The sequence below is a fragment of the Sander lucioperca genome, chromosome 7, assembly GCF_008315115.2.
Source record: "Sander lucioperca isolate FBNREF2018 chromosome 7, SLUC_FBN_1.2, whole genome shotgun sequence".
Lineage (NCBI taxonomy): Eukaryota > Metazoa > Chordata > Actinopteri > Perciformes > Percidae > Sander > Sander lucioperca.
In genome coordinates, this window is record NC_050179.1 from 192,936 (window position 1) to 209,224 (window position 16,289).

Below are 16,289 nucleotides of genomic sequence, written 5' to 3' on the forward strand. Positions count from 1 at the left end.
CTTCCAACTGTTTACACACGTTTTCTCCTTTTTTCAAAACTCCACACACAATTCCCAAAACTGCACACACAAAATGCAAAATGCCTCACATCTCCTTCAAAGTGAAAAACTGCATTCAAAATACCATAAACACATCTCAGAATGAAGAATTGGCATCAAATGGCAAACACATTTTTTTCGTGTGACATGAAAAGTTTTTGTGTGTAAGTAGTTGAAAAAAACTAATGTGTATTTGTGTTATTCTGTTGTGTGTACATTTCTTTTCTTGTGAGCTGCTGTAGCACAGGAATGTCCCCAGTGTGGGATTAATAAAGTCTATCTTATCTTATGTTATTGTTTCTGGCGCTTAGCAACATTTCAGTCAAACTGTAATTGTAAAGTTACACCCTGCACCTGACTCGCCTCTGGCAAACCAGGAAATGGGATGTGGCCGTGCCTCACTGAGACGACACAAACACACTGAGAGACGGACAATAACATTCACCTTTAGTTCAAAATCGAGAGAGGACATCTACAGGAGGGAATACTGGAAATACTGGGAATACTACAATACTGGGAATACTAAAATACTACAATCTCAACCAGCTGCTGACTCAACAAACTGAACGAGGCTTTTACAAGAACAAAGACTCAATGTGAAAGTGAGTTTCAGGGAACAGGGAGTGGCTGAGCTGTCTGCCTGCTGTGGTTCCTACTTCACTCAGAGACTAAATGGCTTCTGCATTAGAGGAAGATCTCTGCTGTTCAATCTGCCAAGACATCTTTAGACGTCCTGTCTTCCTGTCATGTACCCACAGCTTCTGTAAAGACTGTTTGCAGAGGTGGTGGACAGAGAAACCAACACGTGAGTGTCCAGTTTGTAAGAAAGTATCTCTGAAATTAAATCCACCTTTAAATCGGGTGTTGAAGAACCTGTGTGAGAGTTTCTTACTGGAGAGAGATCGGAGAGCTTCAGAGGCTCGCTGCAGTCCGCACTCTAAGAAACTCAAACTCTTCTGTCTGGACCATCAGCAGCCAGTGTGTTACGTCTGTAGAGATTCAGAAGAACACACCAACCACAGATTCAAACCCATCGATGAAGCTGCACGACAACCCAAGAAGGACCTTCAGGAAACTCTGAAACCCTTAAAGGAGAAGTTAAGGGTTTTTGAACGAGTTAAAGTGAAGTTTGATCAAACAGCAGAACACCTGAAGGTCCAGGCCCGACGCACAGAGACGCAGATCAAGGATCAGTTTAAGAAGCTTCGCCGGTTTCTAGACGAGGAAGAAGAGGCCAGGATGGCTGCACTGAGGAAGGAAGAGGAGCAGAAGAGTCAGAGCATGAAGGAGAAGATGGAGGCTCTGAGCAGAGAGATAGCAGCTCTTTCAGACACAGTCAGAGCCACAGAGGAGCAGCTGAGAGCTGAAGACGCCTCATTCCTGATCAACTACAAGGCTGCAGTGGAAAGAGTCCAGCAGTTCCCCCTGCTGGATGATCCACAGCTGCTCTCAGGAGCTCTGATAGACGAGGCCAAACACCTGGGCAACCTCAGCTTCAACATCTGGAGCAAGATGAAGGACATGGTCTCCTACTCTCCTCTGATTCTGGATCCAAACACTGCTCATCCATGCCTGACCCTGTCTGAAGATCTGACCAGCGTGAGACGAGGAGAGAAACAGCAGCTTCCTGAAAATCCAGAGAGGTTTGATGGTCCCTTCTCTGTCCTGGGCTCTGAGGGCTTTGACTCAGGCACTCACAGCTGGGATGTCGAGGTTGGAGACAGTACATACTGGGAATTGGGTGTGTTAGCAGAGTCTGCCCAGAGGAAGGGAAACATACGGTCTGGGCTATGGACAATATGGTTCTTTATAGGTAAATACAGAGCTGTCTCCCCTTCAGCTCCAGACACTTTTCTCCAGCTACAGAAGCAGCTCCAGAGGATCAGAGTGACTCTGGACTGGAACAGATGCTATCTTGCTTTCTCTGATCCTGATACGAACACAAACATACACACCTTCACCTTTACACCTATTTTCATGCTCACTGAAAAGGTTTTTCCATATATAAGAGCTGAGTATAAACTTCCTCTAAGGATTTTACCAGTGAACGTCTCTGTGACTGTGGTTAAACCGTTAAGTTAGGTTAGAGATGCTACTTCCGATCTTGCTAGCTTTTGAACATTACCAACCCTGCCTTTGACTTAAAGGTCCCATGACATGGTGCTCTTTGGATGCTTTTATATAGACCTTAGTGGTCCCCTAATACTGTATCTGAAGTCTCTTTATATAGACCTTAGTGGTCCCCTAATACTGTATCTGAAGTCTCTTTTATATAGACCTTAGTGGTCCCCTAATACTGTATCTGAAGTCTCTTTTATATAGACCTTAGTGGTCCCCTAATACTGTATCTGAAGTCTCTTTATATAGACCTTAGTGGTCCCCTAATACTGTATCTGAAGTCTCTTTATATAGACCTTAGTGGTCCCCTAATACTGTATCTGAAGTCTCCTTATATAGACCTTAGTGGTCCCCTAATACTGTATCTGAAGTCTCTTTATATAGACCTTAGTGGTCCCCTAATACTGTATCTGAAGTCTCCTTATATAGACCTTAGTGGTCCCCTAATACTGTATCTGAAGTCTCTTTTATATAGACCTTAGTGGTCCCCTAATACTACTTTCTCTCTCTCTCTCTCTCTCTCTCTCTCTCTCTCTCTCTCTCTCTCTATCTATATCTATATCTCTCTCTCTTAAGGTTAAGTTGTAAATATATATTTTAAAGTTATTATGGGATTGTCTCAGTGCTCTTTGCTGTTGGTAGAGAGCATAGGTATGTATATTTGAGGGAAAACAGTCTAGGGGGACTTTGGTAAGTTTGTTTTTTGAATTTTCAATTATTAATTTTATTTCATTTTATTTTGGAATTTTATTTTAGTTTACTTACTAATTTTACTACATTTTTTTAGAGTGTGTTTGTTAGTTTTGGTTTAGTTTCAGTTATTCAGAACGGTTTAGTTTAAAATGTTATGTATTTAGTTTCTGTCAGAGCCTGGTATAATGTCTCAGAAGTATGTACCTGCATACACATACAGAATACATGTTTAATGTTTTATCATTGGCTGCTTTAAGTCACAGAACAGCAGAGTTGACGGAAACTTAGGGCGTTTTCACACATACCTCATTTGGTCCGGACTTTCGGACTTTTCAGTTTGATCCGAACCAAAATTAGAGGTGTGAAACCTCCCCCGGACCACGGTCCGGATCAAAAGACCAAATTTTGGTCCGACCAAAAGAGGTGGTCTCGGTCCGGACCAAACTGAACCATGGTCCGGTTCGTTTACAGTGTGAAAGCATTTTTTGGATGGTTTGGACTTTCGGACCAAATAGAAGAAGCTCTGGCAGGCTCTCCTTGTGTTACAAGACCGGGGAATAGCTCCTTTAAGGAATAGCTCGGTGCTTAGTGTGTAGACTACATGAGAGAGAGAGTGACGGTGAATGCGCTCAGAGCAGACAGCTGTCGGTTAACAGAGCAGAGAATACATCAGCAGTTTATTTGTTAAGTGGTAGTAAATGTACAGTGTAGGTTTCCGTTTGTCTCTGAATAAGTTCTCCAGAAGTTCCAGTGTCTTGCTTCTCAACATCACAACAAAACAAAAAGAGCCGCGGCAGTAGAGGAGAACAGCAGTCAGCTGAAAAAACTCCGACCCAGAGAGAGGAGACGAGAGGACGGGGAAGCCTGTCTACAAACCAATCAATTATAAGCATCTGGAGACGCAGCTCACGTATGTGATGACGGCAGGACGTAGTTTTGTCACGTAGAGATCTTTAGTGCGCTTGCATAACTGCAGTGTGAAACCAAAACTTACTGGATCAAATGTTGCAATGTAACAAAAACATGAACCTTGGTCCGGACATTGGTTCAGACTTTCATGTGTGAAAACGCCCTTAGAGAATCAGGTACAGAGCAGAGCGTAGGTATTAATGCTCCTGTTGTCCATCAGCCTAATACATGGTTGGTGAGATTTGAGGAACTGTGTGGAACTTGTTTGTCACGAATAACAATCAGCTCTGGAAAGAAAACCGGTTTGACTGATGTGGCTCATTTCTCCGTCATGCTTTTCATCCTGTTTGTACTGGTTCACCACCATCACCACACCTTTCACTGTGTATTTCAGGAGGGTCAAACTCAGTTTCTCTAAGGACCACACTGGAAAATAAGACTCACGTTTTTATTTCATCAAAATCTGTGACCTCGGCTGCCTAGAGTTTGACATGTTGTGTATTTGAACAGCTGTTCAAACTTAATCCTTGTTGATTTATTGCTGGGAAGTGTTAAAGAGATTTTATTTTACATTATATTTACACTGTAATTCATCAAATGTAAACAGAGAGCGGCGTGCCTGAAATGCAATGTGCCGTGACGTAGGTCCCCTTCAAGGCCAGGCTGATGTTGGAAGTCCCTCTAGTGGACAGAACGTGTAACAACAACCACATGCTTATAGTACATAGTGGCATTGACAATGCATAAGCCTGAGTAGTGTAGTACATATTAATAACAGGCTGCATTTGAGCATTAAATCTTCGAATATTATTTGAATAATGGTGTAGCAACCTGTGCTTTAAAAAAAATAAAAATGTAAAAATCGAGAATCGAATCAAACCGTGAACTTAGAATTAAAATGTAATCGAATCGAGGATTTGGAGAATTGTGACACCCCTACTGCTGTCTGGAAAGAGAGTTCAAAGTCTCAGGAGCAAAACATCCCGCTTTTATACCTTGCCAGTATTAGGCTCCTTAATGCTCAGGCACCTTGCAGAGTAGACCTGGACTAAATGCACCTTATAGACTGCACCAGATACTTTATGGGAAGTTGCAATAGCACAAGGTCTTTACAGCTGTTTACTGGTTGGAATGATTGTCTATGTGATTGTCTTTTATGTACTGTATGTTCCTATGTATGTATTGCCTTTTTTAACCTGATTGGCACCAAGACAAATTCTAATCAGCTGTGTTGACATGGAAATAAAGTATTGAACTTGAACTTGATAGTCGTCAGTAAAACTTTTACAGTCAAAGCATTATGTACAGGGCTGCTCATAAGTTTATGAACCCCTGCCACAGTTTATTGAAATAGATCTTAATGCCTTAATTGAAAGAATTAGGAAAAACCCAATCTTAAAGGACACCAATTTTCTTTGTGAATGAATAATGTATCGTAAATAAATAAATGTTCTTCCTTAAAATACAGGGGGCATAAGTATAGACACCCCTATGTTAAATTCCCATAGAAGCAGGCAGATTTTTATTTTGAAAGGCCAGTTATTTCATGGATCCAGGATACTATGCATCTACTATTGCCGTCTCTTTAGCGCTATAAGTAAACGCTCTTGGTCGGGGACTATTGACATCCCTTTAGCGCTATAAGTAAACGCTCTTGGTCGGGGACTATTGCCGTCCCTTTAGCGCTATAAGTAAACGCGCTTGGTCGGGACTATTGCCGTCCCTTTAGCGCTATAAGTAAACGCGCTTGGTCGGGACTATTGCCGTCCCTTTAGCGCTATAAGTAAACGCGCTTGGTCGGAACTATTGCCGTCCCTTTTGACGCAGTTATGTTAAGGAAAAGGTCGTGGGTGGGCGTACGGTTCTGTGACACGCGGGAGGAAAGAAAAAAGCGACTATAGCTAGCGTGACGTGAACCCCGCTCTCCTGGGTGAAAGTCCTGTGTTTGACCCATCCACCCCCCCAACCAACCTCCTTACATACTACTCTCTAACTGCTGCTCTCCCCGGTCAGACAGAGTTACAACACGCACGGAGATGAGAAGGGTATGTATGGACTTATCTGACTCTGGGGGATACGGGGAATAAGACAAAGTCCCAATAAGTCGGGACTCCCTCTTCTATGCCAACTTTCTATATTAACATTCTATGATGGATTCTTATGAGACAGGGTGCCTACTCTAGCCTGTTAGTCCTCTAAAATGTTATATAATAACATTGAGGAAATGCAGAAATGATTTAGAAACGCACAACAGCAGCTACATATAGAAAATACCCCAAAAAAAATCCATCGCTTTGGCGCCCCCATGTTGTTGCGCCCCTATGCGCCGCATATAGCGCATACCCACTTTTTGCGTCACTGACCGCAGGTCCTTCATTCCAGCAGCAGTCAGACTCTTTAAAGGTCCCATGGCATGAAAATGTCACTTTGTGAGTTTTTTTTAACATTAATATGAGTTCCCCCAGCCTGCCTATGGTCCCCCAGTGGCTAGAAATGGTGATAGGTGTAAACCGAGCCCTGGGTATCCTGCTCTGCCTTTGAGAAAATGAAAGCTCAGATGGGCCGATCAGGAATCTTCCCTTTATGACGTCATAAGGGGAAAGGTTACCTCCCCTTTCTCTGCTTTACCCGCCCAGAGAATTTGGCCCGCCCATGAGAAAGAGAGACATCATGGCTTAAAAACAAGAAAAGTGGCAGTTGGTCAAGGTCACACCCCCACCCTCCACCTTGCCCCCCCCCCTCTCTCCTCCTCAATAGCATTTAAAGCTACAGACACAGAAATGGCACATCCTAAGGAAAGCTCATTGTGGGACTGGCTCTAGTGGCTGTAATTCTGCACCAAGGCTGAATTTAGGGAAAGAGACTTCAGATCCAGTATTATGGGACCACTAAGGTCTATATAAAAGAGACTTCAGATACAGTATTAGGGGACCACTAAGGTCTATATAAAGGCATCCAAAGAGCACCATGTCATGGGACCTTTAATGCAACATCATAATGTAGCACTGCTAGCTGTTTCTGCAATATAAGCCATCACTGGACAATATTCTGCACTATGCATATTTATTCATCTCTGTTACCTTCAACTGTGCAATATGTCATCTCTGTTCATCCGCACCTTACTCATCTGTATATCTGTGTTTATATACTGTCTGTTTATATAAGTGTTCATTGTCTAAATATGTTTGATTACTATTATTGTAATTCTATTTTTTTTCTATTTCTTATACTTTATGTATATATTTTCTCCTATATCTACTTACAGTTTCTTCCAACTGCTTACACACGTTTTCTCCTTTTTTCAAAACTCCACACACAATTCCCAAAACTGCACACACAAAATGCAAAATGCCTCACATCTCCTTCAAATAAGATGGCAAACACTTTTTTTCGTGTGACCTGAAAAGTTTTTGTGTGTAAGTAGTTGGAAAAAAACTGTAATGTGTATTTGTGTTATTCTGTTGTGTGTACATTTCTTTTCTTGTGAGCTGCTGTAGCACAGGCATTTCCCCAGTGTGGGATTAATAAATTCTATCTTATCTTATGTTATTGTTTCTGGCGCTTAGCAACACTTCAGTCAAACTGTAATTATAAAGTTACACCCTGCACCTGACTCGCCTCAGGCAAACCAGGAAATGGGATGTGGCCGTGCCTCACTGAGACGACACAAACACACTGAGAGACGGACAATAACATTCACCTTTAGTTCAAAATCGAGAGAGGACATCTACAGGAGGGAATACTGGAAATACTGGGAATACTACAATACTGGGAATACTAAAATACTACAACCTCAACCAGCTGCTGACTCAACAAACTGAACGAGGCTTTTACAAGAACAAAGACTCAATGTGAAAGTGAGTTTCAGGGAACAGGGAGTGGCTGAGCTGTCTGCCTGCTGTGGTTCCTACTTCACTCAGAGACTAAATGGCTTCAAGATTAGAGGAAGATCTCTGCTGTTCAATCTGCCAAGACATCTTTAGACGTCCTGTCTTCCTGTCATGTACCCACAGCTTCTGTAAAGACTGTTTGCAGAGGTGGTGGACAGAGAAACAAGCACGTGAGTGTCCAGTTTGTAAGAAAATATCTCCGAAATTAAATCCACCTTTGAACCTGGTCTTAAAGAACCTGTGTGAGAGTTTCTTACTGGAGAGAGATCGGAGAGCTTCAGAGGCTCGCTGCAGTCCGCACTCTAAGAAACTCAAACTCTTCTGTCTGGACCATCAGCAGCCAGTGTGTTACGTCTGTAGAGATTCAGAAGAACACTCCAACCACAGATTCAGACCCATCGATGAAGCTGCACGACAACACAAGAAGAAACTCCAGGAAACTCTGAAACCCTTAAAGGAGAAGTTAAGGGTTTTTGAACGAGTTAAAGTGAAGTGTGATCAAACAGCAGAACACCTGAAGCTCCAGGCCCGACGCACAGAGACGCAGATTAAGGATCAGTTTAAGAAGCTTCACCAGTTTCTAGAAGAGGAAGAGGAGGCCAGGATGGCTGCTCTGAGAGAGGAAAAGAAGCAGAAGAGTCAGAGGATGAAGGAGGAGACGAAGGCTCTGAGCAGAGATATAGCAGCTCTTTCAGACACAGTCAGAGCCACAGAGGAGCAGCTGAGAGCTGAAGACGCCTCATTCCTGATCAACTACAAGGCTGCAGTGGAAAGAGTCCAGCAGTTCCCCCTGCTGGATGATCCACAGCTGCTCCCAGGAGTTCTGATAGACGAGGCCAAACACCTGGGCAACCTGAACTTCAACATCTGGAACAAGATGAAGGACATGGTCTCATACACTCCTGTGATTTTGGATCCAAACACTGCTCAACCAAGAGTCACCCTGTCTGAAGATCTGACCAGCGTGAGACGAGGAGAGAAACAGCTGCTTCCTGATAATCCAGAGAGGATTCATTATTCCTTCTCTGTCCTGGGCTCTGAGGGCTTTGACTCAGGGACTCACAGCTGGGATGTCGAGGTTGGAGACATTACAGGCTGGGAATTGGGTGTGTTAGCAGAGTCTGCCCAGAGGAAGGGAGACATACGGTCTGGGCTATGGACATTATTGTTCTTTACAGGTAACTACAGAGCTGTCTCCCCTTCAGCTGCAGACACTGATCTCCAGCTACAGAAGAAGCTTCAGAGGATCAGAGTGACTCTGGACTGGAACAGACACAATGTGTCTTTCTCTGATCCTGATACGAACACACACATACACACCTTCACCTTTACACCTATTTTCATGCTCACTGAAAAGGTTTTTCCATATATAAGAGCTGAGTATAAACTTCCACTAAAGATTTTGCCAGTGAACGTCTCTGTGACTGTGGTTAAACCGTTAAGTTAGGTTAGAGATGCTACTTCCGATCTTGCTAGCTTTTGAACATTACCAACCCTGACTTTGACTTAAAGGTCCCATGACATGGTGCTCTTTGGATGCTTTTATATAGACCTTAGTGGTCCCCTAATACTGTATCTGAAGTCTCTTTTATATAGGCCTTAGTGGTCCCCTAATACTGTATCTGAAGTATCTTTTATATAGGCCTTAGTGGTTCCCTAATACTGTATCTGAAGTGTCTTTATATAGACCTTAGTGGTCCCCTAATACTGTATCTGAAGTCTCTTTTATACAGGCCTTAGTGTTCCCCTAATACTGTATCTGAAGTCTCTTTTATATAGACCTTAGCGGTCCCCTAATACTGTATCTGAAGTCTCTTTTATATAGACCTTAGTGGTCCTCTAATCCTGTATCTGAAGTCTCTTTTATATAGGCCTTAGTGGTCCCCTAATACTGTATCTGAAGTCTCTTTTATATAGACCTTAGTGGTCCTCTAATCCTGTATCTGAAGTCTCTTTTATATAGGCCTTAGTGGTCTTCTAATACTGTATCTGAAGTCTCTTTTATATAGGCCTTAGTGGTTCCCTAATACTGTATCTGAAGTGTCTTTATATAGGCCTTAGTGGTCCCCTAATACTGTATCTGAAGTCTCTTTTATATAGACCTTAGTGGTCCCCTAATACTGCATCTGAAGTCTCTTTTATATAGGCCTTAGTGGTCCCCTAATACTACTACTCTCTCTCTGTCTTAAGGTTAAGTTGTAAATATATATTTTAAAGTTATTGTTACATATCAAAATGAAGCATTTGCATCAAATGGCAAACACTTTTTTTGAAATAGTACATTTTTGGATATATATACAAAAATCATGTGACATGAAAAGATTTTGTGTAAGCAGTTGGAAAAAAACTGTAATGTGTATTTGTGTTATTCTGATGTGTGTAAATGTTTTTCTTGTGAGCTGCTGTAGCACAGGAATTTCCCCAGTGTGGGATTAATAAATTCTATCTTATCCTATGTTATTGTGTCTGGCGCTTAGCAACATTTCAGTCAAACTGTAATTATAAAGTTACACCCTGCACCTGACTCGCCTCAGGCCAACCAGGAAATGGGATGTGGCCGTGCCTCACTGAGACGACACAAACACACTGAGAGACGGACAATAACATTCACCTTTAGTTCAAAATCGAGAGAGGACATCTACAGGAGGGAATACTGGGAATACTACAATACTGGGAATACTAGAAATACTACAACCTCAACCAGCTGCTGACTCAACAAACTGAACGAGGCTTTTACAAGAACAAAAACTCAAGGTGAAAGTACGTTTCAGGGAACAGGGAGTGACTGAGCTGTCTGCCTGCTGTGGTTCCTACTTCACTCAGAGACTAAATGGCTTCAAGATTACAGAAAGATCTCTGCTGTACAATCTGCACGTACATCTTTAGACGTCCTGTCTCCCTGTCATGTAGCCACAGCTTCTGTAAAGACTGTCTGCAGAGCTGGTAGACAAAGAACCCACCACGGGAATGTCCAGTTTGTGAGAAGTTATCTTCAAAGTCAAAACCACCTGTAAACCGTGTGTTAAGGAACCGGTGTGAGGCCTACGTTTTGGAGAGAGATCAGAGAGCTTCAGAAACTGCAAAACAACACAAGGAGAAACTTCAGGAAACTCTGAAGCCCTTAAAGGAGAAATTAAAGGTTTTTGAACAAGTTAAAGTGAAGTGTGATAAAACAGCTAAACACCTGAAGGTCCAGGCCCGACGCACAGAGACACAGATTAAGGATCAGTTTAAGAAGCTTCACCAGTTTCTAGAAGAGGAAGAGGAGGCCAGGATGGCTGCACTGAGGGAGGAAGAGGAGCAGAAGAGTCGGAGGATGAAGGAGAAGACAAAGGCTCTGAGCAGAGAGATAGCAGCTCTTTTAGACACAGTCAGAGCCACAGAGGAGCAGCTGAGAGATGAAGACGTCTCATTCCTGATCAACTACAAGGCTGCAGTGGAAAGAGTCCAGCAGCGCCCCCTGCCGGATGATCCACAGCTGCTCTCAGGAGCTCTGATAGACGAGGCCAAACACCTGGGCAACCTGAGCTTCAACATCTGGAACAAGATGAAGGAGATGGTCTCCTACACTCCTCTGGTTATGGACCCAAACACTGCTCATCCATGCCTGACCCTGTCTGAAGATCTGACCAGTGTAGAAGAAGGAGAGAAACAGCAGCTTCCTGATAATCCAGAGAGGTTTGATGATCACCTCTCTGTCCTGGGCTCTGAGGGCTTTGACTCCGGGACTCACAGCTGGAATGTTGAGGTTGGAGACATTACAGGCTGGACTTTGGGTGTGTTAGCAGAGTCTGTGCAGAGGAAGGGACCTATACGGTCTGGATTATGGACAATATGGTTCTGTAAAGGTAAATATAGAGCTGTCTCCCCGTCACATCAACCCACTGATCTTGTAGTGCAGAAGAAGCTCCACAGGGTCCGAGTGACTCTGGACTGGAACAGAGGAAAATTGGCGTTCTCTGATCCTGATACTGACACACACATACACACATTCACAGACACTTTCAGTGAGAGACTGTTTCCATACTTTAAAACACGGAACAATCTCCCACTGAAGATTCTACCAGTGAAGGTCTCTGCAGAATAGGGTTGGGTACCGAAACGTGGTGCTAATAGGGCACCGGTTCCTACGTAAACGGTAGTAACGAGACGGAATAAGAACGAAAATTTCGCTCAGTGGTGTTTTAAGCATCCAACGTCGCCTTCCAGGCAGCTAACCCTCACCTTAACCCTAAACATAACCATTGTCTGGAAGGCAACGTTGGGGGCTAAAAAATCAAACACTGCAAATTTCGGTGCCAAATTTCAGTGCATTACATTTTTTTTCAGAAGCATCGCTGCACGGGACGCTACATTACCGTTAGCTAGTAGCTGGATTCAACCCAATGGTTAAAATGCTGACAGCTTATGTTAAGCGGTGTAAAGTGTGACTGTATTTTGCAGTAGAGGATTCCAACAGCGGGACGTAACAGTCTGACTGCAGCTGCCGACGTCGGAAAAACAACACAGACGGTGCGTTCACTTGAAACTCGCCAGCCTTGTGGTGCATTCAAAGTTATTGTAAAATACCCTTTTCCCATCTGGTGCTTGCTTTTGTCGTTTACCAGCAATTTACTGGTGAAATAAGTCATTGTTACAGTTATTACATTATTAATCAATCATTTAATTTGGACCATATGGCCTTAGCAATAAGTCGTTCTGTAATGTCGCCGATTGTCGTTTTGTGCTCCTTTTTTTATATTTCAAGGTCAAGGTAAACTTTATTATCCCACAAGGGGAAATTCATGTGGTCATTCATTACGCGTCCTTGTCACAACATATTCTCTAAACATATAGACACCACAGACAAGCCAATAAGCATGTATAGAAAAGAGAATAACAATACTATAGAAATGACAATGACAGAAATCAACAATAACAATACAAAAAATAAACAATACTACAAAAAAGACAAAGACAATCCGACGTCTGACATTTACGATACAAAAAAAAAAGACTATAAAATTATCATCAGGTAGCTAAACATTTTAAAAATAATAAAAAATAAATAAATAAATAAATAAAATTATATACATTATAAATATATCAGGGCTGGAGTCAAGACCACCTTTGTCGGTCAAAGACAAGTCCAAGACCAGGACTAGTCGAGACCAAGTCAAGACCGAGTCCAAGAGGTTCGAGTCCAAGACAAGTCCAAGACCAGGACTAGTGACCAGGTTCTAGTCCGAGTCAAGACCGAGTCCAGGACAGAAAAAAAAGTCTTATGATGATTCTGCAGGTGTCTTACGAAGTTTGGCGTTGACCCACAGGTTTCCGAAATTATTGCTTTGCAGAATTTGCAGTCTGCCCTGTGTTTCTTTTTAAGCGCAGTGCTGAGAAATTCCTGGTGATTTCTATAACCAAATTTGATTATGGCAGAATTGGTGGACATCTTCGTTTGTTACAGTGTGTGTTAATCAATGAAAATGAGTGGCAGTAACGTTAGCAGGGCACACAGATGCAGGGCGTGCTGTGCGAAGATAATCTAGTGTGTGATTGGTTATCAGGTGGCCAGTATTTCACTTTCCCTCCAATATTATTATAAACATAATAAAGACACCTGGACTCGGTTCAAGACCAAAAGTCATATTTGGCAAGACCAGCGGCAGAGACTGAGACAAGTCCAAGTCCAAATACCAGCAAGTCCGAGACAAGTCCGAGACCATAGAAAAACCATCTTGAGTCCAAGACCAGACTCAAGTACTACAGCCCTGAAATATATTTCGGTTCAGGCACCGTTTAGGCATCGGCACCAAAGATATCCAACCCTATACTGCAGAACAACAGACATAGAAGATGATGATGTCTGGTAACCATGTTGTCCTGATCATGTTGTTGGTTGTCATGGTGTTGAGGATGATATCTACTGTACAGCAACAAATAATAAGGAAAATGTGCAACATGTTTAATTTAGAGTCAAAGATGTTAAAACAACAGACAAATATACAAATATAAAATCACCTTTATCAATAATATCAACATATCATTTACATCAACATGTATTATTCTGAAGATTCATTGAGTTTAAAAACTGCAGATATATTCAGTTATTTTTTACATCGCTAAGTTTTGGTTTAAAGAGGAATATAGATATAGATATATATATATATCTATATCTATATTCCCCCCTGCTCTGGCGTTTCCCCCTCTCATTGTGTCTTCAGATTATTATGCATTTTATTCAGTCTTTTTTAGGTTATAGTCATTTGTATTCTGTATATGGATTCAGTATATTGGTGAGGTTAAGTTGTAAATATATGTTTTCAAGTTATTGTGGGATTGTCTGTATAAAGGTGTTGGTAGAGAGCGTAGGTATGTATACTGGAGGAAAAGCAGTGTAGGGGGTTGGAGAGAGGGGAGTGGGCAGAGGGCTTTGTTAAGTTTGGCTTTTGTTTGGTGTAAGGTTATAATAGTTTAGCATTTTCAATTAGTAATATAACAAACAAGTGTAGTTTTAGACTGTGTTTGCTAGTTATAGTTGAGTTTCAGTTATTCAGAAAAGTTTAGTTTTAGTTAGGGATGTCCCGATCAGCTTTTTGACCCCCGATCCGATTTTTAAAATATTGAAGGAAGGAATCACTGCACATGGGGAGGCACTTGTAATGACATTTCGAGCATGTTTAGAGGCTAAACACACGTTTAAAACTTGCCCTGTTTAAGCCTGTTGGGTGCTAACGCTAGCAGGAGGATAACACGGTGTAGGCAGCACCGATTGGTTTAGTTTTTCTTGCTACTGACAGCACTCCACATTTACACACAACAGAGCTACGTATTGGAATCGACCGGAATTCTCCTTTAAGAAAGACAGACTTTTTTACTTGTTGTCGAGGGCTGCAAGCTACGAGACTCTCTGGACGGACACCGGTGAGTGGCCGGGCCATGTTGGTATGAAAGTGCTGGCATCCAGTCAGTCTGGCGGTGCGTCTGTGGCGCAGGGCGTGTGTGATTGAAGGAAGCGATCACTACAAGCTGATGTACCTGATCGGAGTAAGGCAATTGGGGTAAATGCCAATCCCTGATCTTTAAAAAAATAGAAGCCAAAATCGGGTCCGATACTGTGATTGGGACATCCCTAGTTTTAGTTTTTATATATTAAGTTTTTGTCACGGCCAGGTATTGTGTCTCAGAAGTATGCAGCTGCATAATACATACAGAATACAAGTTTAATGTACTGTAAACTTCTGTTGTCCAGCCTGATACATGTTTGGTGAGAGTTGAGGAACTGTGTGGAACTTGTTTGTCACGAATAAAAATCAGCTCTGGAAAGAAAATCTGTTTGACTGATGTGGCTCATTTCTCCGTCATGCTTTTCATCCTGTTTGTACCGGTTCACCACCATCACCACACCTTTCACTGTGTATTTCAGGAGGGGCAAACTGGAAAATAAGACTCACATTAAGGGCCAGACATGTAGAGTTCATTGACATGCTTTTATTTCATCGAAAAAGTCAAACATGTTTGACTTTATTATTGCATGTCTTATATAGCTTTCTCACTTAAAAGTCAGCAAAAAAAGTAACTTGACCATCAAAGAAAATAGCGACAAAAACGTAAAAAAAACCCCGTCGGAAAACAGGCCAAAAATAATAGAAGAAGTGGTGAAAACGCAGAAAAAAAAGCCCCAAAAGCATCGGCTAAAGTGACAAAAACTTCAGAAAAAGTGACTAAACATTGAAAAACCTACAATAACTAGGTGTGCAAAAATGTATTGTACAACTAAATTAATTTTGGGGGGGGGGGGGCGGATCAAAATCTGTGACCTCGGCCACCTCGAGTTTGTCATGTTGTGTTTTTGAACAGCTGCTCAAACTTAATCCTGGTTGATTTATTGCTGGGAAGTGTTAAAGATATTTTATTTTACATTATATTTACACTGTGATTCATCAAATGTTTCTATGCAGCAGCACAAGTGTGAACATAGTCGTTGGTAAAACTTTTACAGTCAAAGCATATGTAAATGTTGTACGTCAGGTCTCAGTCACACAGTCACCGAAACCTGTTTTTAATCTGCTGACACAAAGCTTGGTTGTGTCATCAGATATGTGGGAGGACTGCTCTGTACGCCTGAATGCTCTTAGATGCTTTCAGCTTGTAGAAAGTCTTATTTACTCTTTAGTTCTGTACATGGAGACCAAAATGCTGTACAATAGTTCACTGGTTCTCAAGCTTTTGTCAATAATGTTCCCCCTTTGAACAGTTTTTTTAAGCTATGTGCCCCCTAACCAGGGGGAATAATTGTTGGTAGAAAAAAAAAAGTCTCTATAAAGAGGAAGAATACAGCGATGTCAGAGATAGATTTACTAAACAGACAAAGAGACAAAAACTTGGAAAAAGAAGGAAGGCAACAATAGGACGACAGAAGAGACGAAAAATTCAATTAAGAGACATAAACTTCGAAAAAAGTGACAAAAACGTAGAAGAAAAAAAGACAGTAGAAGAAAGTGATGAAGAAAAGCAAGAATAGGTCAAAACTAACGACAAAACAAAAAACAGACAGTAGAAGTAACTACAGCCTTGGAACTGAAAAACATTTAGCAAAAAATGTCATATACACCCTGCAGTCCTCCAGAGTACCCCTAGGGGGACACGTACCCCTGCAGT

The 16,289-nt window shown here is 41.9% G+C and overlaps 2 protein-coding genes and 1 long non-coding RNA gene across 3 annotated transcripts in view; all 3 read left to right on the forward strand.

The window, feature by feature from the left end:
- Positions 1 to 16,289, forward strand: part of glsl (glutaminase like) — a 49,235-nt gene that overhangs the window by 6,845 nt on the left and 26,101 nt on the right. The window lies entirely within an intron of this gene.
- LOC116065652 (nuclear factor 7, ovary-like) lies at positions 7,308 to 9,127 on the forward strand. The gene has a single exon (XM_031321197.2). The coding sequence runs from the start codon at positions 7,687 to 7,689 to the stop codon at positions 9,094 to 9,096; it is 1,410 nt and encodes a 469-aa protein (XP_031177057.1). The 5' UTR covers positions 7,308 to 7,686; the 3' UTR covers positions 9,097 to 9,127.
- Positions 12,711 to 13,320, forward strand: LOC118495480. Its single transcript, XR_004897920.1, has 3 exons — positions 12,711 to 12,840; positions 12,884 to 12,907; positions 12,941 to 13,320. It is a non-coding gene; the product is annotated as an uncharacterized LOC118495480 (long non-coding RNA).

Coding starts and splice junctions, on each gene's coding strand:
- LOC116065652 (XM_031321197.2), top strand. CDS start 7,687: ATGGCTTCAAGATTAGAGGAAGATCTCTGCTGTTCAATCTGCCAAGAC.